The 27792-nt window shown below is 37.5% G+C and overlaps 1 protein-coding gene across 1 annotated transcript in view; it reads right to left on the minus strand.

Moving 5' to 3' along the window:
- MOCOS (molybdenum cofactor sulfurase) overlaps positions 1-27792 on the minus strand; it is a 206364-nt gene that overhangs the window by 31804 nt on the left and 146768 nt on the right. The window contains exons 6-8 of the mRNA XM_064703449.1: positions 18108-18307; positions 3629-3745; positions 559-1002 (exon numbers count right to left, since the gene is read on the minus strand). Coding sequence (XP_064559519.1) covers positions 559-1002; positions 3629-3745; positions 18108-18307 — 761 coding nt within the window. The remainder of the gene's footprint in view (positions 1-558; positions 1003-3628; positions 3746-18107; positions 18308-27792) is intronic.

Below are 27792 nucleotides of genomic sequence, written 5' to 3' on the forward strand. Positions count from 1 at the left end.
TAAGGTGATGATATTATTAACTTGGTAAAAAAGCAATTAAAATCTTCAAAGAGTGAACTTTCAAATAGCACAGCAACACTTAAATGTCATATTTCTGTTGCAAATGTATTTTTAATGATAACATTTCTTTGTAATGTAAATCAGCCGCCTCTCAATTATAACATGTTAATCAAGTTACTTCTCAATTGCTGCCTACCCTTCAATGCCTACGAGTCCATCATATGTCATTCTGTAAAATCATACTAATTATTTGATTATATTTTAGTCAAGTTTTGCAAATCCAACTATTGTCTTCAAGACAGCATATTACATGCCGATTTGGCTGTTGTGGGGGAGGGGAGAGCAGAAGGCACATTTAACCCTCCCCTGTAACCTCAGCCTAATCCAAAATCCTTCAAGGTAGCAAGGTAGCCTAACACGTGGGACTTGATCCAAGAACCTGGAAAAAAGGAAACATGGGTACCCACACCCTGCTTCCTAGTATCTCATACACATGGGTCTGATGAAAAACACAAGGCTGAGCTGCACAAGCACTTCCGAATGGTTCAAAGCACATACCTCAAATGCAGAGCAGGATTTGATTGGGTAGAGGTAAATTTTGGCAACAGTGATGGGCTTGCCACCTTTTCTACATGTTGGCACTGCAGTCTCAGAAACAGCTGCCCTCATGCTTTCTGCCTCAGGCTCTGGTGGCTGCCAGCTGCCAGTTGTCTCTGCCTCAGATGGAATATTCCTGAGTTCTCTGTCAGAGATTTGCAGAATTGGAGACAATTTATCTGCCTTGTTAAAAGAAAGGTGGTCATCTGGAACAGACTCTGTCGGCAGCTTTGTAACAGACTGGAGAGGAATCTCAGCATCCGAGTTGGAGAGTCTGGTGGCTATGATGAAATTCAAAAACGTCTGTGCATCTTCAAAAGAAGACATGTAGCCAAAGGATATTCTCACAGAACCAGTGGGACGTCCATCAAGTAGGTCTATGTTATCTCCACAGACATGGCCAGCCTAGTTTGAAATAGGAAGAAAACCAGAGAGCTGTCATGATACTTTGCTTTATTTCTCTCTAATTTTACCCAGTTATTAATGAGTCTCTTAATTCTAACCTGAAAAACTGTTATAAAAAATAGAAGGTTAACTCATCAATACAAAGAGAAAATGAAGAAAATACCCTCAATCATCTCATGATTTACTTAGACTATGAAGATAATTTTGAGCAGCTTGTCCTATTCTATTCCAGGGGAAGAGATACTTCCCAAAAACATACAAAGAATCCCTTAAAGGTTGTATGTCCCATGATGGTCAGCTCAGACAATCTCCAGGGATACTCCAGTCTCATCTGCATAGTTCACTGGGACTCAAACTGTGATGTTACGTTCAGATAAGAAAATAAACCATGAGATGGTTGATTTTTTGGGGGAAGTTTTCTTGATATTCACTAGTCAGAAAAGCACCATTTTACACCAGTGGCTTTATCATGGCTTTTGTTTAATAGTCCAAACAGGAGAGAACTAACTCATTTGGTATAGCAGCAGAGCAGAGACTTGAATCTAGAGCTCAGACATCCTAAGTGACATAGGAATATCCAAAAAATCTGTCTTGCTGATCCAGTCAACACATTGATTTTAGGATAAAGAGAACTAATCTTCCCTCCAACACTTCCTCCTTTGAAGAGCACAAGTTTCCACTTGAAAAAATCTTGCTGAAAAATTTTTTGAATGTCCTATAGTGACCTGCATGTTGATACCCATCCGTTAGGTCTCTCAGACAAGATGTTATGGAAATATCTCCCCTAAGGGCAAAAGTTTCTCATTCTTTAAGTGAGTTATTGAGTGCTGCAAGCTAGAGTCCCCCTTTGTTCATCCACTTAATAGCAGGTCACCAATGGACTTAAGATTTAGTCCAAACTCAAGCTGTTGGGTATTTTCTCTCAGAATTTAATTTATTTACACATTTCTGTCATATTAAAAATATTAAAAATGGACAATTGAATAGTTTATTTACATGAGGTCTTTTTTTTTTTTAAGCAAGAAATGTCACAGGACAGTGAACACAGATGCCATTTAAGCAAGGAGAAATAAAAACCCTACATCTATGTCAAAGCATGCAACACAGTAGTAAATATTTTAATGCAGTGTGAAGTAGTTTTTATCCTTGACAACAGAGCAGAAGCAATATTTTCAAAATTAGGTCGCATCTGGTAATACACCCTTCTGCAACCCTTCTGCCAAGAATTGCTTGATTGACTGAGGAGAGAGGTTCCTACTGTGCAAGTAAATAAGCAAGTTCCTACATAACATTCTAAGAAAACTAACCACACTTCTCCAGGGACACTTGAAGACAGAAAGTCCTCCCTCACAGGCATTTTATCATGTACAACTTCATCAGGGAAGGAAGAATATAGCCAGCACCCTGGGAAAAGATGAAACTGAAGTATATGTGCAAATAATGTGATAAAAGATGCCTCCCTCTACACAGTAATGTTGTCAATAACTCATCCTGATCCTTCTCAAAGCACTGATGGGAATGGGATGTCCCCAAATAATGACTGTGTAACTGTACCACCTCATTATACAACCTTCGGCGATTAAGTGTCTCTATAAATTTAACTTTGGCCTATCCCCATTTAAATGACACAGACCTAAAAGAAGTCACTCACTCCTTAGCAAAATCCTATTTGTATAAGGAGATCCAGGAGCATTGCAGCTGGTTATTTGGCATTTTTCACTTCAGCAAAAGGGTAGACTTTTGTTTTCTCAGAGGAGAGAGCTTCCAATGCAAGTCAAAGCACCATTTTACCAAGGAAGATATTAAAGAGCTGCAGAAGCCATTAAGAGCTGGTGCTATCAGTCCTGCATGTAAATGTGCTTGCAAAATTATCTATATGTCTCTGGGAGCTATAATAACATTATAGCCATTAGATTTTTTTTACCTTTGAAAGAATACCATTAATAAAGTTTTTGATTGTTCTGAATTAATTTACTGCAATTTCAAACTCTGACAAATATGCAGACAGGAAGCCTCCTCCACTTCAGTGTAATACATCCTACTATACATATTTTAATGACAACTTATGGAAAACATTAGTAATCTTGAAAACAATCTTTACATTCATATTCTAAAACTCTAACACCAGTAATCTAAGTAGATTTCATCTAAATTTGCTTCATTCTCTGAGATTCACTGCGTATTTGCCTTTACTGTTTCCTGTCCAATTTGTATATGTATTTTAAATTGCAACGCCCAACAGCAACAGGTCTACAACTCTTGAGCATTAGTATGTACAATAATTAATTGGGATGCTTAAAGAAAAACATGAGAGGAATTGTCCAGGAAATTCTATTCTGCTGGAAGTCTTGATATCATGCAATTCCAAAACCAAACAATTGGTTTTCTATTCTCCAATGAAATAATAACAAGCAACACATACTTCTCTGCATCCATCAAATGATTTAGTTTCAATACCTCATTTCAATGAGCCAAGTTTCAATCATTAGTTCCTTAACAAGGCAAAGCAGTTGAATGCTTAAAACACCAAGTCAAATTTAACTTAAGTTTTAAAGTCACAGAGACTCAAAATCATGGGATGTGATGCACTTTAGGTCTTAACTTCTAACCATATTCAGAGACTAACCTGCAGGTTCCTTTGGACGTCCTCATTGCTTATGCCCAGATGCATCTGGCAGGCTCCAGTGTTACAGAAGCAGCCTGTGCGAACGTGGATGTTGTGGAGACTTGCCATGCTGTCCACCTTCCCAATCCAGCAGAAGACACAGGAGAAGAATGAAAAATAGACATTTTAAAGTTGTGGTCAACAAGATACAGTGTTTTAAAGGTAGAAATCCATGGAAGTAAATTATTTGTCTAAACAATTAGCAACTTACTGCAGCTTTTACCATTCCCATAGAGATTTTGCATTTTTCAACTTTGTTACTTCAGCCAGAAGAAAGCAGTGGTAGGAGCAGAGATGTTTACCTTAGCATTGACCAACTACTCCACAAAAAACACACACAATCAGGTCAACTAGGTCCTAAGCCTATGAATGCCAGTACATCTGCTGAATTTTAAAGCTGCAAACAAGTTTATTCACATCAGTGCTGCTAATTACAGACCTGCAGCCAGGTGTTACTCGATGTCTTGACAGAGCCACTACCTGCAACTGCCTCTGAAGAGACTGAAGAGAAGCCTGGGGCACCTTTTCAGGTAGCTAAAGAAAGCTTTGTGCTTTGAGGATCCGAAACTGCAAGTCCTCATTACAGAAACTGATGGCATCTATGGGATTTTGGCACACAACTGCTGGAAGGATCATCCCCTCAGTAAGCAGTAACATTTGCCAGGACAGGGAATGAACTGGAATTTCTCATTGAGTTTTGTACATACAACCCCCAATCTGCCAAGTCCCTGGCGCATTTCTTCCTCATGCTGTTTGGTATTACACCATTCCTTTATCATCCACTAATGAATGGGCAGAAATACAATACTTGATGACAAACTGGCATGAATAAATTATGGGAAGGAATGAAAATGATGTGCAAAGACAACAGAAGAATGTGCTCATATATGGAGACATATATATGCATGCACTGGGAGGACAGCACTGCAAGGGATACAGATTGTCAGGGTTTCAGAGCACACCTAAGAAACACTACAGGGATCCTCTTAGCACAGCTAAGAAACCATGGAACCTCACTGCAAAAACCTGGAAATGCTTTATATTGATCTCAAAAAGCAAGAGCAGCAGCTGATAAGATTAGTTGAGCTACCACCAGCTATTTCTTTGATGAAAAATGATGATCATTCCTGGTCAGGACTGCAAGAAAGGACAGTAAATAAATGAATGAAATCTGACCCCCACCTCTACCACACACTCCCAAAACAACCTTGCACAACTTGCATTAACCCCTTTTGCTCCTTTTATTCAAAAGGAGAGCTGAGAGCCCTGCCAAAGACAGTGCTGCCGACTCGGGACTCTGCGGTACCAGGGTCAGAATCCTCCATGCAGGAAGCTCAGGCTCAGCTGGATGCACAGCAACAGCTCAGCCTAAAGGGGCAGGAAAGGGAGTGTCAACCAACTCACACTAACCACTTCCCTAACTGTGAGCTCATGCTTCATCTGAGGTAACAGCATAAATCTTCAACCCAGCTCTTGTAGCTGGCTAAATCTCTACTGGCTTTTATTATTTTTAACGTAAATTCCCTCTGTACATAACAGTGGCCCAGTACATTTACCAAACACTTTCTGGTATAATTCAGTCTATTTGCTGTCTTGATATGTCAATCTTCTATCTTCTGATATCTCTGAGTTTCACTGTGTGCACCAAGCACCTTTAAAGTCAGTATGTCAGTGGCTAGAAAACCCAAGCCTTCTGTTAGAATTTACTCCATGCTGAAATAATTCAACCTAAATAGTATTTAGCTCTGCTAAAGCAGTTAAAGAGTTATTGTGGGGTTTTTTAATATGTGGGACATAAGGGTCTCTGCACAAAAATGTGCTGTATACAAAAAAATTCTACATTGCTATTAGCGTACAAGTTCTCAAGTTCACATTTCAATGTGTTCTGTGCCACTAGTTCAGTTCAAAATTGTTTGAATCTCCAACACAGACATAATCAAAATAACTCCATATATCTGGAAAGCAGAGAATAAAATCAGCCCCAAGATCCCTATTGATGATTAATGCCTTAGAGAATGTCTTGTGTTTAAAGCATTTTTCTCAAATTGAAGTTTTAGTAAGAGGCATCTGTTGAGAGAGACTGTTGTGGTGTCGCTAGCTTTGTTTTGTCAGAAGACTTCAATATGGGAACAGTGACATTTTCTTGATGTCTTTTTTAATTTAGATGAGAAAAGTTGTCATGCTGCCATAGCATGGTTTGTCATGGTGCTAGTGACTTGTGGGCGGATCTGTCATTCTGTTAACCATGACAAGGAAGGCAAAAATCATGACATACTTCACTGCTGAAATTGTACAGTTTTTGTGCTTATTTATCAGTATACAAAAACCTTCAGAATATAGAATATTTTTACTATTCATACTTTTAAAAAGGAATGTTCCTGGGGCAGCCTTGTCAATCAAAATGTATGTAGTGTAATACAGTTTCCATGGCACATCTTCAAGAAATTCCAAACAGGATTTTTAATTTTTTTAAAATTTTGTCAAATAAATTATTACTGTTCTTTAATAACAGTAATTTCACTTTATGCCATGCAATCCAATCCTTACCTACAATGATATTTTAGTTGTAGTATATATCAATCTGTACACTGGACTAGGATTACTGAGACATAAAAACATGATCATTAGAGGAATATGGGAATTGTGATTCAGGAGAAAAAAGGTAAGTTATTAATAGCTTTAGTATTAACTGAAGTTCATGATCACCAATGTGATAAAGTGCACAGATCTTGGGAATGTGATGCACACTTTTCACTGGAAACAATGGCACCATGTAAAGAATCAGTAAAATCAGCACTGGAAAAGTATCTGTCCCTTGAATAGACGCTTGGACATATGTTTTGATTTCTTCTCAATTATTTTCACCCTAGAAATACACTACTTGGGGAGTTAATTTAATCTCTCTCTGCAGTGCTATCACATAGCAAAACAAATAGAACATAAAACATCTGTTACAGTTATTTTGATGAAGAAAAGCTTCCTTAAATAAAACAAATCTTTAAAATTGCCATAAGGAGCAATAATGGATATTGAACTCAGGGTTATGAAATACAGAATGTCACTTGCAGCACTTGCAGCTCTGTCTGTAACAGCAGAGGGTGACTTTTGGGAGCCAGGAATGAATTCATCAATGAAGGCACAGAAGCATGAATGGTACTAATGGTAAGTACACAGCTTCATGTACTTGGATTGTCAGTTTTGGGGATTCCCTGGATCTGATACTTGGAATTATTGTGCCTTGGTTTTTAAGAGATTAAAGACTACAATTAAACTGCAAAACAAATGCAGAAATCTTACAGGATTTTACTGATTTCAGTCAATGAGTACATGGTAATCAAGCCATCATGCTATCTTGGAGTCCCTTCTGTCTCTCAGAGCCCCTTGGCATTCATTACTTTTTTTGAAGCTCTTTACTGTGGGCCTGGCCCTGTAGACTTCTTCACACCCCAACACTTCTGATGTCACATTGTCTTGATTTTTGACAAGCAAAATGTGATTTTCACACTTCCAAGTCACGGTCTTCAAATTTAACAAAGATACGTAAAGGAAGTTTGCCTAAACCATTTTTTTAAAACAGTTAATTTTTTTCCATTAATGAGCTTTTCTTTAGTTTTCCCAGATTGATCAAATGCTCACATTTGGGGGTTTTTTCAGAGTGCTCTGTCTGATAAATACAATTATTTTTTTTTAAATATAAAAAATATTGAAGTGGAGAGCTTTCAGTTTAATGCATTACCCTACAGTAGTCCCCTCTTGGAAATCTGGTATTTCAGTTGATACTCATCACCTGGAAAGCTCTGAGAAGAAATGAGATTCTGGTCTGTTCTGCTTTCCCATTTCCTGTCACAATGCACTGGTAATTTCTCTGTGTTTGCTAAATGACTAACTTCTGCCAAAAATTCACTTCAGGGCTTCTGAGGCACTCAGTGAAAGCTGGAAGTTTTTCTCTGGCATCAGTTTCATTACAATAAGTCTGAGAATGATACTCGCTGTAGGTATGTAAATGCTAAATGAGAGTAAAGATTTACAAATAGCACATAATTGTGTATTATTCCTAATCAACTAAGTCTAACACTTTCACCAAGAATGATGAATGCTTTATAAAACCCTGCTGAAGTCATTCCCATAGGATGCAGTTCTGTAGTTGTTATTCAAGCAAGTACTTATTTGTGTAAGTTATCACAAGAATTATTCACATGAATAAACCAACTTTTTATAACACATCATGAAGTGTTCTGAAAAAAAAAATCATATAATTCAATACTGGTAAGTACTGTCCTTCAGGAATTGGGATTAGGACTTCTCATTCTGCTTTCTACAATGCCAATGCCCAAACCAGAGCAGTTTGTCTGTCTGATGGATTTGCTCATTACAAGAATTTCATTGCATACCACTGATGGCTGGTTATAAAACAGGCTTCAAGATGCTGTTCTCCACATCCACTGGTAAATTAATTCACTGATTCATGGCATGGAATTGGAGAGAAAGTAAGCTAGCTCTTTCTGTCATCCAGCATTTGACTGTGAAACGCTGTTGCTGATGCAAATGCATACTTAATCTTGTTAAATACAATTTAATAAGAAGTAGGTCAGAAGGAAAAAAAAAATCAGCACTTGTTTCCAAACCATTTAGTGTGGGGGTAGGGGGGAGAAGGAGGAATTTTACTTGAGTTACAGTATCATTAACTATTTTAACTGCATAGTTTTCTACAACAAAGGCATTTTTTTTCCATCTCAGAGAAATAATTTCTATGTGGGCAGATTCTCAGTATTGAGTAATCTCATCCTCTCCTTTTTGCCTCTCTAGTTGTTGACAGTGGTTTAAATTAACCAAAAAGAGGACGTATATATCTTCTTAGTCTTCATCCATTCATCATTTTGACCAAAATCCCTTTGGTAGAAGACAGTGAAGTATTAGACAGAGATATTGAAATGTATTAATATTGTCAAGTTCAGTGTCCTGAATATACTTGTTCAGTATAAATGCTGTCTTATCAGGAACTTTACAGCCGATGTGATAATTTTCTCAGCTAGTTTTAAAGACAGTCAAATAGCAGGTAAGATTGCATGGGAGAGAAGCAAGCTGGAAATATTGACATAATTCAAAATATGTGGTTTGTCACTCTGCAGGAATTCTCACTTAGGAGATGGCATACACATAGTGAACTGCAGGTTCTTCATGCATAAAGGAGTAACAATAATTTTACATTTCTGACAACCAGAATCTAGAAGATTCCTTGGGGATAGGGTGGCTATAAAAACGAAATGAAACAATGAAACACAGTCTTGTTAATGGATGACCTAACATTTTTTTCAACTGGTTTTTTTTCTTTCTTGCTGGTTATGCAAGTGAATTTGAATCCTGCTATTTGAAACAGAACAGACTGATGAGTAACATAAACATCTTGGTTTTCTTTTTTTGATTTGGTGCCTTAATGACCACAGGTCTCTCCAACCAATGACACCTTCTCTTCTGTTTTTTTTGGGGGGTTTTTCCCCTCCAGTTCAAACTGCATTCACTGACAATGAAAACCTGGTTCACTAAAATGATATCAGGGAAAGGATAGATTTCAGGAAGAAAGCAAAGCAAAGGAACTCAAGCCCTCAGTGGCTTCATAACTGACTTCAACAAAGCATCCTCTTGTGAGTCATAGAAAACCATCTGTATCTATCCATCCTATTGAGCATCCCCAGGTATTTTGTAGGCTAAAGGCTTTCAGTCAAATTGCTGCTAGTCAGAAATGTTGAAGCCAGAGGAAAACTACACAGAAGACTAAGCTATAACTAATATCAAATCAATATCAACTAAGCTATAACTAATATCAAGAGGGATAAAGGGGAATGTAGCAGACATATACAAGTGGAAACAATGCCTAGGAATAAAAATGTGCAGTGCATGCTACTGAAAGTTCAGTGACATAGGTTTAATTCATGTCACAGTCAAAATCTTCTCCACCATTTCCTATTTAAGGCTCTTAAATCCTCTTCTGTCTGTATTTAACCCCTGAAAATGGGATAATAGAACATAGGGAGGTTGTGGGGTCAAATTCCCATGTTACTTTAGCTAGGGTCACAGGATCCTATACAGTGGTGTGGTGGGGAAGAGGGATGTGGGGGCAGGAGGATGCAAACAAGGAAGCAGAGTAACAGGGAAGGTGGGGCCAATCTCTTTTTGTCTTGAAAGGCTTCAGATGATAGACTGAAACTAGACACTGCATGCATTCAAAGGCAGCTGATCTGCTTTTACCAAGATCAAGGACAGGGAATCCAGTGTAAGCTCTCAAAAGTGCAGTTCTTTTCCTGGTACCATGTGGGGTTTTTCCACATTTCTCCCATGTGACAAGGTCTGTAGTTCAGAGTCACAGTTTGGCCCTGTTACCAAACAGAAAATGTTTAGCCTCCCTCATTCATCTTGGATTCTTTCATCTGAACAACTATGAGCATCTTTCTTTTATCTCTTTTCGTTTCCTTAGCAACGTGCAAGGACACTCCAGAGAAACAGTGTCAGACAACACCTTCAGTCTAGTCTTCATGAGGCTTTCTAACCTTGATCAGCTCTGATGTGCAGTTTAATAGTAGGCAATTTCAGGCACACTAACTCACACGTGTCTTTGTCCCCCTGCAATGAGATAAAACAGAAAGAACTCAGCCTGTACTCTGCCACTACTACCTCAGCAGGAAGAGAGTTTCATTACCTACTAACCAGATTTGCATTTCCCACATTGAGCCTCTGAAGTACAGCACCTCCTTATGTTCAGTCAGTGATCAACTATTATGATTATGTTCTGACCTAAATCAATGAAGCTGCCTCCTACATTGTGAGCTCCTTTTTGCAAGGGTTGTCTTTGAGCACCCAGGGCCATGTCACAAAAGCAAAGATCCAGATTGTAATGATTTCTTGCCAGTTTGAAGAAACAAGGTGCCATTTATTGACATGCCAGTGTGGTTTACTGCATTGCTGCTATCTTCCTGGTCCAAGACATCCACAACACAATTGGAAATTAACTGGAACCAAGGAAATCAGTATATGTTCAACAGGAATCTTCACAACAATCTTTTTGTCCTTATAATCTTGTTTGCATTCTATTGTGCAGGTCCATCTGCCATTCCTGGCTTCCTGAAATCAATGGCTAAATCCATAGCTAAAATCAATAGTGAGTAATCAACTCAGCAATTTTTAGGTAGCTGTTGGGAAGATGGCCAAAAACCCCATTAAGCAAGTTAGAGAACATTTTTCTTTCCCTGAGTCATCAAAATTAATATAATGAGTGGTTATGCTTCTAAAAGCATTAGTGTAACTAGCTCAGAGTCATATGACCATTTCTGCAAAGCCATTCTTAGCTGGAATTAAAAATTGCTGGATTTCCATTTTCTGTGGCCCAGATGAAAAAATGCTGCACTTACAAAACTGAATGATTGTTTTACATGGAAGTAAAAAGAAATAGATGGGGAAAAAACACTAAAAAGACTAAATATAAAGAGCAACAAAAATGTCTTGATTAATAACTTTCTATGAAGATTTATTTCAAATAGGTTAAATGTAGTCGGAGATTTCCCCCCTCACTGTCCACTTTCTCCTGCAGGGATGTGGTATGAATTTCCAGACAAGTACTGACAAGTAGTACCAGGCTCTGGTCAGTCTGATCCAAATGATTTGGTATCAACTTCCTGTGCATGGGAAATGCTCTAGCCCATTTTTTTTCTCACTCCTGTAATTCACATGTTGCCATTGCTCTAATTCTGTACACCATGTGTACAGTGGGCTGGAGATGATCTTCCAGTAAAACTAAAAATATTGTCTAAGACACAAACAGCAATTACTTTAAGAACTCAACCCACTTCAGGTATTGCCTGGTCCCTTTTATAAGGTAACGATAAGCAGTGATATGAATATGTATTGAACCAGCTGTGTGTATATACAAATGCATCCGCCACTTGATATCTGAAGATTTGACATTGTTTAACATATTTTCTCTCCACTCCTGTGAGGTGAGTGTAAATTGGGAAGATAAGGCATTGAATCCCTCAAGGTGACACTGAAAGCCTACAGCAGAGGGAGGGCATTTCACCTGGCTGTTACCAGGTTCTGGTTCCTAATCTAAGTCCAGCTGAACAATTCCTTAAGATATTACTAAAGGAACAGGAAGCTTTAAAAAGAGAACGTTGTGAAACCAAAGCAGTGTACTTACAGTATGAAAGCACTTCCAGAACTGGCTATCACCATGATATTTACCTAGAGCAGCTACATCTTTGTGCATTTCCCATCCTGCCTCATACCACTTTGTCCTGTGTTACTTTTGTTTGCAGACCTGTCCAAATACAAGCAGATGGAATAAGTTCTACCTGCATACAGTGCTCTGTCTCTTCCCTCGTCACACCTCACCCATACAACACTGCTTCATGCTTCTTTTCCAATTCTTTCCCTGTCTTGGATTTCTGAAATCCTCTATTTCTGCTTTTCTGCCCAAACTGGTGTCTCTTTCTTTGCCCAATACATGTAATAATGGAGTCATTCTGCAGTGAGAGAAATTTAGTTTAAATACTAGGAAATATTTTGCAGTACTGAACGTTGTACTGTATGTAAAATGTAAAAATTACTGCCATCTTTGAGAGTGTATTATGGTGTGGTTATTTGTTTCTTGCTTTAATGAAGTCCCAGAACAAATTGCCTCTGATAAGAAAGGTTTAAGTAAAGATGACCATGCAATTCTAAGGTATATTTTTCTCCCTCTACATCTCAAATCACAGGGTTGAATTTAGCTCGGCTGCTAAGCTGCTTATGAGAAAATTCACTAACATAGAATGCTTTGGATACAGAAGGAAAAATTAGATTAAAAGGAAAATGAAACTTTGTTTACTGGGGGAGCTTCATTCTGATTTTGCCTTCTTCAAGCAAGATGCTAATAACACCAAGGTTGTGGGTTTTATCCTGTATGGACCATTTACTTAGGGTTGGACTTGATGATCCTTGCAGGTCCTTTCCAACTCAGAGTATTCTGTGATCTGGAACTAAAGATTATACTCCTAACATACACAGCTAGCAGAAAGAGGCTACCAGAGTACGGGTAGCCTCTTTCTGCTAGCTGTGTACAGTGAGTGGTTGGATGTAAGTGATTTGAGGCCACACATTCCAATGGAAGACATTGGTCTTCACTACTGAATGATAGAAAGCAAGGGAGAAAAGGAAAAACCCAGTGGGTCATTAAGTCAATCCTTACTTTACATTAATTTAAGGTGGCTGAGATGGAGGAAAGTGGTCATCAAACTGTTTTATAGATTTAGACTGAAGGGATGCACACTAGAAGTTGTCTCTTGAGAAATGTTGATTTTTTTCCCTTTTAATTGAGAAGTGGGTGAAGAAAGTCAACTCAAAGTCTAGACCTCCCTTCACTCTATCTGGATGGATGAGGGTGAGCCAGGACATGCTAATGTATGCTCCTAGGCAAAACTGATTATAATATATGTGAGCAGGGTTCTCAGTCTCAAGAGGCAAAACTCATTCATATGCAACACTGCAGAAGAGCCTTCCTTAGGCAAACCAAAATGTTTACATTCTCTGTCTCTGGCAGCTATTCCTGTTATAGCAGTTTGTCTATCACACACAAGTGTGAAGTGGTAGGCAAGAAGGCTGAGACTGCTAATGGACTGATGCTCATTCCCTTCCCGACAGGATCTTTAGGGGACATGGCAAGCACATATGTAGACTAAGGGAACTTTTGGAGGTGAGCATATCACAGCAAGTTACTTGTGCTTTAGGTTCAGGCTCCAAGCTAAGGAGTGATGAAAAAGCAGAGTAGGGATGGATGCTGGAAATCCACAGCTGAAATGTGAAATGGTGATCATTTTTCAAAAGACAGCCATGATGGTTTGCTCACTTTTTAAAGCCCATTACTGGCTCTATTACGCACAGGAGGAGAAAAAAAATATTGTCTCAGAAAATCAGAGTGGAAAAAGAAAAAGTTTGGTACAGGAATTTTTCACTACTAGAACAACACTGAACTGAAAGTCGTGGCTGGGCAAGAGCTCCTCAGTGCATACAATTCAACCAATATTTCAGGTAAACTTCCATCTGGCCATCTGTCACCTCTTTACCTTCTTCTGGCTTCCAAACTGAGTTTACAGAATAAAATGTGAAGAGATTATAAAATCACTCTGAAATTATCTACTGAATATACAACGAGAATTTCACAGATCTCATCTCTTTATCAAAACAAAGAGAAGATTTCATAAATTATATTAGCATAAAAGGTCTCCCAGAGCAGAGATGGTGATGTTTCTTCACATCTGCAAGTGTGAAGAGAACATACGACATTTGCACTTTGACCCAGTTTATAAGAAATTCACTTTTTTGTGTATATGATTGTTGTTTCAAATCTATGTTGTTCTCTTATGACTGTTTCCATTTCTTTGACATTCAAATCAGGTTGGACTTCATAGAGTCCTATGCAAGTTTTTGCTGAAAAAAAAAAGATGGCAAGGATGCAAACTGAAGCTGAGTCATTGCTGTCAGTGTTCAAGAGGCTGGAAAGGACTTGGGGATGGCAGAACACATGACATTCATATATGCTGAAAGCTGCAGATATTCATTGTTAATGAATGAGCTGATGATTCTCTGTGCAAAGAGTTTGCTGCATTAGCTCAGCACCAGATATAAATGTGTAGCACCATCTTTTGTTACATCACAAGCCCTCTTTAAAGTTTAGGGCTGATTGCTTCTCTTTTTCTGGTAGCCTCACAAGGAGGCAGAAGATTGGCAGTGTGCTGCTTTAATGTCGACTCTTCTGCTTCTATCCTGCAGAGGTCCTTCATCTCTACCCCTGCACTTTCACACCTTTCCAAATTACCAGTCTGTCATCCATCCACACTTCATTAGCAGCAAAAACTCTAATGCTGGGGAATTATCCATTCTTGACTAGACAACTATATATGAAGAAGCCATTTGGCAAAAAGGCCATCTTTATGTCCTGGACCTGTCAAGTAGTCATCATAACTCAACCCCTGATCACAGCAGGGACTTTTTGATGCTGCAGTGCAAACAAACATTAAACAAAATGACAGAGGTGCTACTGCAGAGGACAGGCATCTTATGTGACAATAATACAGGTCTCCTCCCAAGTGATTTCAAGAACAAATTACTACCAATAGTAGTTTGTGAGACAGCTTTACTGAAGGAAATAATTTTCATGGAGAGTATGTGGTGCAGCTCAAAGAAGGAAATTTAATGCAGTTTTAGTGCTCAAAGATGAGAGGTTTATGGAAATTTCAAAATGGTAGTAGTTTAATTCCTAGATAAAGAAATGTTTCATGAAAAATCTAAATTAAAACCAAAGCTTCTGAGTGACTATTGTTGTTTGGGGTCCACAAGTCCCTCTTATTTAATTGTTTTAATTACCATTTGGAGCAAAAAACTCTAAACTAGTAATTAAACTGTCAATTAAACCGATGATATATATACATGATATACAGCACAAATTTATTCCAAGTATAATATTCTACAACAGTATTACCCTTCAACAGTCACAAAGAAACATTTAAATGAAAAAGCAATAGCAATTCAACCAACTTCCATAGTTATTTCACTCCTACCCTATCACTTCTTAACATTCAAATATTCTATAAAATCTATATTGGGACAGGAGGCTGTAAAAATTGTTACTATTTCTGAGAATGCAATCATGATGTGGTTATTTGTTTTTCACTTTAATGAAATGCCTTCATTTGCTCTTCAGAGCTGCAATGAAGGTTTTACTCGAAGATGAACCTGAGATTGTGGCTGTTCCCCCTTGGTGCAATTGACCCTATGTATGTAATTCAAGAGCGTTTGTGTTTACTGGCACAGTCGTGTTGGCTCTGGTAATTAAGCTGATAACGCTGACAAATGGATTTCAACCATATGAGCAGGTAAGAATAACTACTTTCCCCATTACTACACAGATGGAAGACATAATTTTTTTCTCTGTTCTCATTTTTCAGCAGTGGTATTACATGTCATGTATTTCACTACACGCCTTTCACATGCTAAATATCTTGGGCTTAGTTCAGAGTTTTGAATATCATGCCAATTATGCAAATCTTGAGGCTTAAATGTAAGCTTGGTATCCTCTGAAGACAGTGTCTACTTATGAAGTCTTTCTTGCCAATATCAAGTGTTCCAAATAAACTGCTCCAAGCCTCCTCACAATATTTTCTCTGGATTCAGTTGGCCATATTGTCCTTTTCAAGCTACCAAATGTTAATGCCTAGTCACACTGTGCCCTACAATAGGCAATGGGCACATAACAATTGCCTGTCAAAGAGGCAAATGGAATTGGTTTGATGCCCGGTTATAAGTCATTCATTATAGATGGGATATCATCCATAATGGAACAGGACATTAGGTCCTTTCTTTCTCTTTTAATATGCAAAGATAACCCGAGTCATTAACTGATGTCCACTCATAGTAGGTAAATGACAACCAATTTTCCCTTCATCAAAAATTCCCCAAAACGTTTTCTGGGAGCCTTCTGAAACTATGTTCTGCTTACTCCACTGGATTGCATGTGGAGACTGCCCTGTAAATCCACATGCAGTGTAGCCCATAGACACCACTAAATTAGAGGCCATTATTTCACTTCCAAACAATTAACAAAAGTATTGGATTTAACTTTGATTTGAATAAACCTATATAAATTTAGACATGTGTGCAGGTATAAAGAGATTACATAGTCAGTTTGATGAAGCTTACTTTCTGTTGTATGTATTTTCTTTGCAATCATAAAAAAGAAGCAGCAAATGTTTTTTCTCCCCCATAACTTCTATAAGGTGTCTGTGAAAGAATTCCATTCCATAAAGAAGCCAATTATATATATATATACTACATATATCATAGCTTTGGAAAAAGTAGTGCTTGATAATTTCTAAAAGTCGTTAAATTGCACATTATTTTAATTAAACAAAGTACTTTAACAGGCATTGCAGATGAGACTAGGATGCATTTGAAAATTTTATAGCTCTTCATTCCACATATGATAGAAATCTTCAGAATCTGGTGAACAGCACAATCCAGATGATACAGATTAATAAAGAAGCTTTTTATGAGCAGGCACCGTAGCAAACAGGCACAATGGATTCACAAGACTATGAAAGAATTTTTAATTTGAGGATATGGTTGAGTTTTAAAAAGTGAAACATGGATCAGCCAATTTTACTAAGAAGTTGTAAAAATATGAAATCAGAAGAAAGGTTTTGATTTTAATCAAAAAACATAAGCAACACTGAAGTGTTTGGGGAGTTGTACAAACCCAGTTGTGTTAATATCTCCAATCTTTTCTGAACATTGTCACACAATATTGAAGGCTAGATAAATGACTAATTAATTCCTAAAATGTGGACTGCTTTGAAATGAAATGTGGTGAACATTTGCTGCTATTTGATAGCATTGGTTAAAAAAGATGTGTATGAAGAAGAACTTATTGAGTACTCTATATTTGGCCATCCTATGTTCATCAGGTAAATGCCTTACAAAAATGTAAAACTCCACACTTGCATCAACAAAACAAATGCTTCATTTCTGTTCTCCCTAGTGAGAAATGGATCTCTTCCTGTAGTCTTCTAGACATGTCTCCATGTTCTCCTCATTGTCTTATTCTTTCAGGAAGCCAAGGGAAAAAAAAAAAAGAAGCAAGCAAAACAGGAGCACTGTGGTTTCTCTGCCTTCTGCTGATGAGCAAGTGTCCCCTGAGTGACCCACTGCCTACACGGTGCACAGCCATGCACACAGTTATGGTCACTCTCTGCTGAAGGGAGAAAAGCCTAATGAAGCTTCATCTTAAAGATACTTGCTGTTCTTGATGGATAAAGGCTACAAAAAGCAGCTCAGAAAGACAGCATTTAGGAATTTCTTGAGCTTGAATCTCACTCTTTACACTGATCATTCAACTTTATTCCATGGTTGCTCAGGAATATTACAAGAATGTAATTGTTACAAATTAAGGGAAAAGAGAACTCCTCTTTCATTTGTGACTGCAATATTCTGAGATCTAATTTCACGTGCATGTCAAAGCTCCAAGGCAGTCTCTTTATCAGCTTTTCCAGACTTGCTCTTCAATTCCCAATTTTTAGTACTCTAGAGAAGGAAGCCAGCAAAATATCAAACTGCCTAGTCAATGTATCCTGTTAAAACAGCCTACTTCCAAACTTCCTATTTGTGGAGTAATAAATCTGTAAGATATTGCCTCTGGCTATTACGTATTTTGTATTGTGCCAGCACTATTTATTGGATTCTTTTCTGTGGCTTTAAAAATGGTGTGTGTTTGTGGTGCAGAGCTATGGAGAAACAAACCCAAAACCTCAGAAAGGAGTACTGTGAATAAAAAATTTATTTTAGAACAAAGAATTCATTGTGAGCATGCTTAAATGAAAGTACAACCATAAACTCAAGTTAAGACAAGAGTAAAACATACCTGTGAAAAGCCGAGCACTTGTCCATTTTCATTGAGAACATTAAAATTGATGATTGGACCTTGGGCATCAGGATTGCTGAAATCTGTGTCACTGTAAATACGGACTACAGGAGCCCCATTGGCATATTTCAAGTTAGACAGCACAGTGTAGGTGTAGTGAGCTAATGCAAAGGTATGCTGCTTTATTTTCTCCATTCCACCTGCAAAAGAAAAGTGCACATATGTATCAGGTGCAATATTTTTATGGCAATGTAAAAAAAAAGGATTATTTTTCAGAATGGCGTGGTGTGAGGTAATTAGCACAAAATTGATAGTTCTGTGTTTCTTTAAATGCATATACAATTTTCAAATCTTTCTTCATGTAGAAGTTTTAGAAGTGGTGTTGCACCAAGGACTTATCTATAGTTAATCTACTGTAGAAAGCTAAAGTTTCACTCAAATTGTTTACAGGAATGACAAGATTTATACTTCCAGTCTATACTTAAAACTAAGATGTTCTGGTGCAAATTAATTGAAAAACAAGTTTTTCTCCAGACCTAAGTCTGGAAGTCATGGGAACACCGCACAGAAAACAACCTGTTATGTCTGAGATAAAAATAATAAAATTCTAAATGTAACGACAAAATAAAAAAAAAAGTCCTTTTACAAGGAATTTACTGGAATAATGAAGAATTATTCTTCCAAGACTTCTTTATGTAGGAGAAAGAGGGCAGTGTGAATTCTTGGCTTGGGAAAAGCATAAAGAGTAATTTTTTTTTTTTTTTTTTTTGCTACACTGTGCAGTCTGGAAAAAGATCTGCAGAGAATTCCTGACAGATGAAGATCTCCAAAATCTCTGCTCTTTGAGGAGAGGTTGTGTCTTTGCTAGATGAACCTATTGAAGGAACTTCTATTATGCAACTGTGAACTGCACTATGGTGGGTCTAAACCATGTGGAAAGAGTAAAAACAGGTAAAGAATCAGCAAAGACCTCTTGAGGTAGCAGAGTATTTTTCTTTCCGGGGTTTGGACCCAGAGTGTTTTCTGTAATGCTGAGTACCCTATTTGAGGCTCGTGAGCATGTTTCACATTTTATTTTACCTTTTCTTATTAATCTTTGTAACTATGAATCTCACACTTACTTCTGTGCATATTACTTTTATATCTGAGTGTTTGCAAAGTTCCACACTTGAAAATTCATAATCTTGTTGACTTTTCTGCCTTTATTAATAAAAAGACAGTGTAATTTATAAATGTATATAAAGGAAAAAAGTAAGACACGTTTCTCCTGGCATGCAGAAGAACTGCAGCAGCATCTGTTATTTAGCTTTTTTTTGAGTTTCTCTATTATGTGCTATTTCCTTTAGATAAGCTGGGAGGTCATACATTAAAAGCAGAGTCACAGATTAGATACAAGGTACAAACACATTTTTTTGGTGCTGAAGAATAATAAAGAGGAATAAGATATTTAATTGGACACTAACATGCAAAGCACTTGCAAGGAAGCATGCCAGAAGTGAATCAGCGCAATTTCTAGATGTTAGCCACAGTAAACTTGGTAAGCATCTCTAGAACATTTTGGTCTGAAAGATGATTTGTATTTTTAGAGTCTCTGAGAATAAGGATTGACTAGTCAGAAATGTCCTAGTCATTGCTGGGTAGAAGTTAAGAGTCTTGAAACAGCAAAAAAGGAAACCAAAACCACACACACACAAAGTTATTTCTGAGCATTTTCCAGAAAGTAGCTGCCTTAAGAGAAGTGACTGCCTTGTCAGCTTCTGAGATGTGTCTAATCTCCTGATTCAGAGCTTTTCCAAACTGACAGGAATCTTTTAATAGAAGATTAAACTACTGTCCTTGTGCCTGGTTGAAGAAATCACTTATTCAGAAATTTCAGTCACTCATTCACAGCAATCATCCTTGCTATCATTTCTATATTGTTTTCAGCTATTTTCTTTTAAAGTTTCTTAATCACATTTCCTTGTTCATTAGCGAAAAGCTGATGAGCCTTTTAATTATTTATTCTGACAAATCCAAATGCAATAGCCTGCAGTTGCCTTTCTGCCGTGTGATTGGACAAAGGAAGCTGTGTTGCCAGGGTCCCATATTTTTAAGCAGCAGAATAGGTGGTAATTAGGCCTGATGTCACAGAAAACCTTGTGGAAAAACTGCCAACAATCTGAAATTTATTCTGACAGAAAAAGGGATCTATTCAGAAAATAGCTGTGATTTATTTTTATTTTGTTCAACAAAATTATCTGTACTGTGTATTATATAAATAAAGTGCTTACCTCATCTCCCTTCTAGGAGTGAGTATGTAAGGAAGAGAAAATAAAAGCCAAAACAAATCTCTGTTTGAGAATAAAAGTAGTAACACATTATAAGCCTTTTGTAAGACTTACAATTCAGAAAAATCATCGATACTTCACCTCAAGAAGGTGCTAGGAAAGACTCAAGTGCCCTGAATTTTTCTCAGTTTAGTGTTTTTATTCCCTACATCTGCGTTATTTCATTAAGGGGAATTGCCTCTAGTTGCTTCTAAATTTTTTTTTAAAATTATGAACAATTTATGCATTCTGTAATTTGGATGTGTGTAATTTGTGTAGGAACACATTCAGCACAGAGAATGCTCACAGACCACAACCTGCACTCAATCAGGAACTTCGTGGTAAACTTTTTGAGCAGAAGAGAGTGACAGAGCAAGCTTCTCCCTTGCTTTTGTGTACAAACCTCCTTGCCAAAGTATTCTAGTAAACCTGTGGAGATGTTGGTACACCTCATATTGCTGATGTATGTTTGCACACTACAGCATTCTGATAGGTCAGCACCATCTCAGACCTACCAAATTATACCTCAGACTGGGTATTTTTATGGAAAATAATACTGTTCAAGTATGGAACATTCAGAGTGCCACTCCAATGAATAACCCACAGATAAATTTATAGTGTCAGCGCTTCCACAGGAATTGCATGTATGCATATGCCTTTCCACAGAGACTGTGGGACAGTTAAGTCATATTTAACAGAAGGAGAAGTTATGCCACACTTACAAGAGGGTACAAACTGTGTGCATTCAAAGTATTCACAATTGTTATCATGGTGTAGGAAATCCACTGCTTGTCTTGCTTGCTGATAACATCTTGTATTTGCATAACCTCTGTGTTGTTAGCTGCTTATTCTGTGCAAAATAGAGTAAGATATTTTTTTTCCAGTGGAATTTTATCTAATCAGATAAGTCTGAGATATACAGATGTCCAATAAATATTCAGAAAAGAATGATTCTGAGTTAGCATGGACCTGGTTTTGCATTACATAATGGCACACATATAATGGCATATTATCTCCTTTCCGAAAGAACCAGGATTTCAGCAGCCCAAATGTTCAAATGTTAGCTCTTCCTGAAAGAGTTGTAGACAAATAAGCATATGTCAACACCTATAAAAGATTTTGAAGATTTTGAATAAATAAAGATAAAACAGAGACTGGAAAGGAGCCTCTAGAATGAAAGATCTGGTGCTTAAGGTTTTCAGGCTGTACTCAGAAACCTCTGTGATCTGCATTCAAATACATTTTTTGTCTCTCTTATTATGAGAAGCTAAATACTGGAGATAAGGAAGATGAGAGATATAAAACAAATTCAGTTATTGTTCTAACTCAGTGTGAAAAAGCTACAGAAATTGAGGTTTAAGGGGGACGAATTTTCTATCACTCCAGTAAATCCAAGCTCACATATATGTTTGGATAAGAGAAAGATCAATGTGATTCACTATCTGTCAGCATCACCTAATAGATAGATGCAAGGCAGAGAAATAATGAGCTGAAATCTCAGCAAACCAATCAGCAGGGAGTGAAACCATGATGTACCACCTTCTGCTGAATCCCAAATGAGGCAGATCACCATGCAGGACCAGTGAGTCAATGTGCTAATGAAGCCATGAAACCTGGAAATCCTGTCAAACATTTGGAGTCCTTCCTTCACTTCCTTCAAGAAGCATACATTAGGATTAATTTCTGAGGTTTCTTTGGTGTTCTTTTCTGCATAGGACTGGAGGTCTCTGACTGAGGTCTGTCACCTATTTAGTGTTATTCTTCCCACTAAAAAACCTCTTGAGGATGAACTTGCTAATTTTTGGTGAATTTGAGAGTTTCAGCTTAAAACCACATTAAACAATGTATTCTAACCACTGCTATTCTTTAGCACTCCTGTTTTAAATAAAATGCTGCAAAGATGAAATATTCTTAAGACAATCCAACTCCCTGCCCCCAAAGTGCAACCCTGAAATGTTAAAAATAGAATACAAGAAAAGAAAATGAAGAGAAGAAAATATAATAAATCAGCTTGGTAGAGCTTCTACATTTATAAAAAATAAAAATCAAAATTAAATATGCTCACTCCTGGTGAGTTTTTTCCCTTAAATTATGAGAACAGTTGCACTAAGAAAGACCAAATCTAGCTACTGGCTGTTTCCCAGAGTGAGGAGTAGCAGATGCCTACAGGAAAAAAAATATGAAAAAGGTATGTAATTTCTCATCAGTTACATTGAAGTAAACAAAATATATATATATTTAAAAAAATCTCAAGATATGAACATTTCCTTATGGGTTGTCTAACAGAATCAAACTGAATTAAAAAAACTAAACAGTTTCTAAAACAGAACTAGGGGTAGAAAAACCACTCGGAACTTGAACATTACAATTAATACATTAACACTTCCTTGATGCCAACAGAAAAAAGCTCCTCTGATGTAAAAAACTGAAATATTGGTCATAACTGTTACCAAAATCTCATTCATTTAATCCAAAATAAACCACTATAAATGGCTCACCCTCCAATTAATAAAAAAATCTATCATCCACACTCACAGAAAAGGCACAAGGCATGGACAGATTGCAAACTCCTCTCTCACTCTGACTCACATGACCAGTTCAATCAACTTGATCTATAAAACAAGTGTAATAAAAATTATTTTGGGGAACACAAAGTGGGGTGGATCATGAATGTTTCTGCAGCTAATGTGACTGCATTTGAGAGCAAGAAGGGTAAAATCTGTGTCCCCAGTTGTCATTGGTACCTCAAAAAAAAAAAAATAATGCAGGCTTATTTCCAAAGTTAAGAGGTAACAAAAAGAATTACATAAAAAGAAAATTTTGGTTATGAAACAATGTGGGTTTTTTTTCCTGAAAAGTACATAATATGTTTTGAAAGTACATAATCAACTGGCAAGGATCCATATCACAAGATCAGTGTCCAGATTGAAACTTTAGCTGGACTCCTGAAACCTAATTATGTACTTTCTGTGTGTCCAACATAGAGAGCTGTGTTACACTCTCAACACAGCTAAATCCATGCAGAATTCAATGGGTAATAGGGGGACCTTTTACTCTCTCAACACTAATTCTTTGCATAATAGCCTAAATCCTTTTATTCTCCTCCTTCTCCCACACCATCTCAATAGTTTAGGACTGTGGGAAGCAACTGCTTAATCCTCTATTCAGAATGTTATACTGAAACCAAACATGAAACACATATTCAGTGTTTATCTTAATGAACAGAAGGCTCTTTGATGCCCCATCTCCCACTTCTTTAGAGCAGCTAATTCAAGCTCTGTTTTCACACAGTGAGGGGAGTTCGAAGTCTCTGTTCTAAATGAAATGAGCAGTGCATTCTGAAAGAAGCAGCTCCTAATTTCCAAACAACATAATGAGGAATATTTTGCCTTTAAAAGAAAAACATTTTGGGAGTTGCATGAAAGCAGGGAAGTTGTACATGCCAGCTGCCTGACCCAATTCTAGTATAAATATTTTAATTACAGGTACAATTAAATTTCAGTTAACTGCTTCTTAGACTAATAGCTATCTAAGAATTCAAAGAAGCTTAAAAATGTAAGATACATTTAATTTACTGTTTGAGGGTATTTCTGTTCATCCTTTCTTTCCTTCCATGTGGCCATGCCTTACTCTCAGCAGAGGTAATAATTTCAAGATTACTTTTCAAACCATAAAACCAGCAACATAAAAGATGACTGGGGAGTCTCTCTCAAAAAGGCAGAGTGCCTTGCACACCTCATGGAAGCAGCATTCCTACTGTACCTCCAGAGTGCTGGATGACATGAGCCCACAGAGATTTCTGTGAGAACAGCAGAATCACCCCTAAAAGTATGTATTTATGTGATACTCACATTTTACCTCTAAAGGCTTTATCTCCCAAGGTTTTTCTCAGTCCAGCAGAATAACTTCTGCATATGATTCTGTCATCGTAAGGACAAAATGCAAGAGAAGCTTGTACTATAAAAGCACATGAATTCTCCTGGCAGCTGTTAGAAACCTGAATGTTACATCCAGGTCTGTTTTCTTCTTTATTATGAAATGTCTCTGTCCTTTGTTTAATGGAGCCTGCTGTATACAATTCCTTGAAGTCAGCATGGGGAAGCTTAACTGCTGCTTGTTCCCTGGAATTTTTAACTCTCCACATTTAGTCTGCTAATACAAGGCAGAGCATAAAGCTCTTTCTTTGTCTCACAGCTATATAAAGGGAATTTAGAAAATGTGAGATGAGGCAGTAAGTCTTATGTTTTCAAGGCAATAAGACTGATTTGACCCTGATTTTGCATCAACAATTATTTATTAATTTTTAACTTACTTATTCAAGTCAGGAGCAACTTTCTAATCACTGCAAGATAGCTGGAGGAGAATCTTTGTCATCTGCTCAGCTAAACTGATACTATAATCAGATCTGCAGTAAAGTCGAATTCTTCCAAAAAATAACTTTCCTATAAGATCCAGACACCTACTATTTGATAGTATCATGATTTTCTAACATCTTCACAGTTTTGTGAGTAGTTTGTTTTCGTTTTCCCCTGAGGGAAGGTGCAGACCAATGGATACAAACAACTTGCACCAAAAACAGACTGAATATAAAGAAAAATCCAAATATTGGGGGGTGGGAGTTGTAGGAGGAAATTTTTCCCTCGGCATCAAAAGAACCCTTTGAAATATTCTGAAAACCCTGACAGCTTCCTTCTTTTCCTTCCTAAGATGACAGATCCTAATCTAAAGCCTTGCTAGGATATAAATCAGTTCTGCTTCAAAGCTCACCCTGCCTGCATTAGGTGAAGAAGAAGAATGGCCAACGTTGTGCCCAGAACTCACACCTCAGTACCCCTTGGTTTGACTCCACCTTCCTACAGGTTTTGTATTAGCAAAACATTTAACATAACATTTTTGGAATCTCTCTGTTAGTGAAATACTTTAGTGTTCACTGCAGCATATTGATTTCTGCACAGCTTTTACCTTACTTGTAATTTTGGTTGGATGCCTTTCCTCTTTTTCTCTGACAATCTATGACCCAAGGCTTTTCCTGCCAATATATGAAGTAGAGGGAGGCTCCATCCCTGCTTTTGTGCAGCCTTTTTATCCTGCTCTTTCTAAGGCTCCACAGAACCTTCCCATCACAACGAAACAGAGAATACCACAAGTTTGTTTAATTATAAGAATCACAATACACTGAAAGAAAAGTTTCCAGAGAACAAATCTTAAAGCATGATGCTGAATAGTGATGGAACAAAAAAAAAAATCACTCAATTTCCTCATTCTCAATTTGTAAAATTCAGGAATACAGGAAATTAGTAAAAGAATTTCTATCTTTTTTTTCTGAAAAGAACAATATTTTTCTTAGTGAAATTTTTAATTTATTGTTATTAATATTTTTAATAGCCTTAAAGGATGCTTTGCTATTTGTTTTGCATTCTCAGACTAGGTCTCTGCTGGTACTGTAATAATAGCAATAATAATAATGATAATTACCATGGAAGAAAGGGTATCATTAATGAAACAAAGGTAATAAAGCAAATAAAATGAATAATAAAAATTCATCTGAATTCTGGACCCTCATGCTAAACTGAATCCCACCAGGTCTTCTCCGAGGCTTTTTGATCAGGCTAATGTTGTTTTAACAATTATCTATACTAACACCACAAGAGAGACCTATAGTTTACATATAACCTGCCCTGAGGTCACAGCATGAAGCCTGCTTTACATCAGTCACTGTTCTTTTGAGGACCAAAAGGTGACCCACCAACACACCTTCCCTCCTGCAGCTGTCTTTTCTGACCGCACGTGGCAGGCACAGACCTCTTCAAGTTCAGTGCTGAGTTTGCGAACACACAAAACATTCCACAGATAGCGAAAGGAAAAACTGAGAGCAAAAAGTGGCTACTTTGGCACAGTGTTACACACTCTCAACACACAGGTTTCAGCAATGATGGTATAGTTCCAGACTCACTTCTCAAGAGTTCATGCAATAAAAGCGAAATGCCAGTACTTCTTACAGTATAGCCATTGCTGGGGGATGCTCAGGAATTGCTCTGTAAAACAGCACCAGGTTTTTTTATAAGCAGAATGTCCTGCAGTGTTGGCTGACATAAATCAACTTTTGGGAGGTTTTTATTACACTGTTCATTCCTCTGAGCTTCTGAAACCCACTGTATCTAGAAGATTGAGTGGTCTCTGTCAAGGGGCTGATTAGCAATAAGGAAGTGTGCTGGATCAAGACTGAACATTTGTAATTTTGCAAGCATGGAATAGGTATTTTACTCAATTGTAAGTTCAATGAGTAGATCTACTAAACAGAAGACTAGAAGAGAAATCTAAGGTAGAAAATGTTGATATGATAAAGTAATTTATTGCAGTTTTTGCTTAGTTATAAAGACTGTAGGTAGTGTGCTTGTGAAAAAAAAAAAAAATCTCTTGGCCTTATATCAGCTTCAATAAGCAGTAGAGCCATAAATCAGTCACAATCCGTACTTCAGATTCAGTTTAGAAGAGTTGAAGTATTGAAGACATGAGCAATTCCTATGTGCACCACTTGCTGTAAATCCAGCTCCACGGTGACCTCGGGAACTGCCTCTGAAGAGAGACTTGGGCAAGTTAAAAGAAAACACTGATGCGAGCAAGGCACCAGTGAGGGATGAGTGCTGCCAACACAGAGGGAACCCCTGACAGGGAAAAAAAGCAAGGCAGCATGCACTGAGGAAGCCCTGGCCTCTTCCCATGGCAACCCATTACATTATGAGCTCTGCAGAAGGAAGGGGAAAGGAGTAGATGCTGGGCAGCTCTGTCAAACAAAGGACTTTGCAGTTAAGCTGTAAACAAATAGCTTGAAAAAAGCCACTTTCCTCATCGTTTCCGTTTCAAGTATTTTTTACAACAGCAATGCTTTAGAAATGAAGGTCCAGTTCAAGGCACTGTTCACAAAATTCCATTTTTAGGTAACAAGGAAAAGGCAAAACAGCAAAGGTTTCCTTCCTACAAGGTAGGTATGAAGCTACAACACTCATGAGATGTGGAGGGGCCCAAATTCACTTATGTCTTCCCTCGAGGGGCTTCACACTCTAGTTTGTCACTACCCATAACAAAAAAAAAAATCTTACTTCCCTGGTTTCTTTGGAGCTCTCAGTTTTTGGAATGCTTTTTCTTAGATCCACCAAAGTGTTAATAGTAGCTACTGCTCTTCAGACTGTTCTATGAGATTCAGATTTTACAATGTTAAAGAAGACTATCAGGGCAAATGAAGGAAAACAACAGATACAACAGCTCTTCTTGTGGCTTTTGTTATTCAGTATTACCTACCATGCATTTCTTTCTTTTATGCAGCCTATTTTACAAAGACATCTACAATGCCTTTATTTGTAAATGGAAATATTCAGGAG

Source organism: Zonotrichia leucophrys, chromosome 2 (genome assembly GCF_028769735.1).
Source record: "Zonotrichia leucophrys gambelii isolate GWCS_2022_RI chromosome 2, RI_Zleu_2.0, whole genome shotgun sequence".
Lineage (NCBI taxonomy): Eukaryota > Metazoa > Chordata > Aves > Passeriformes > Passerellidae > Zonotrichia > Zonotrichia leucophrys.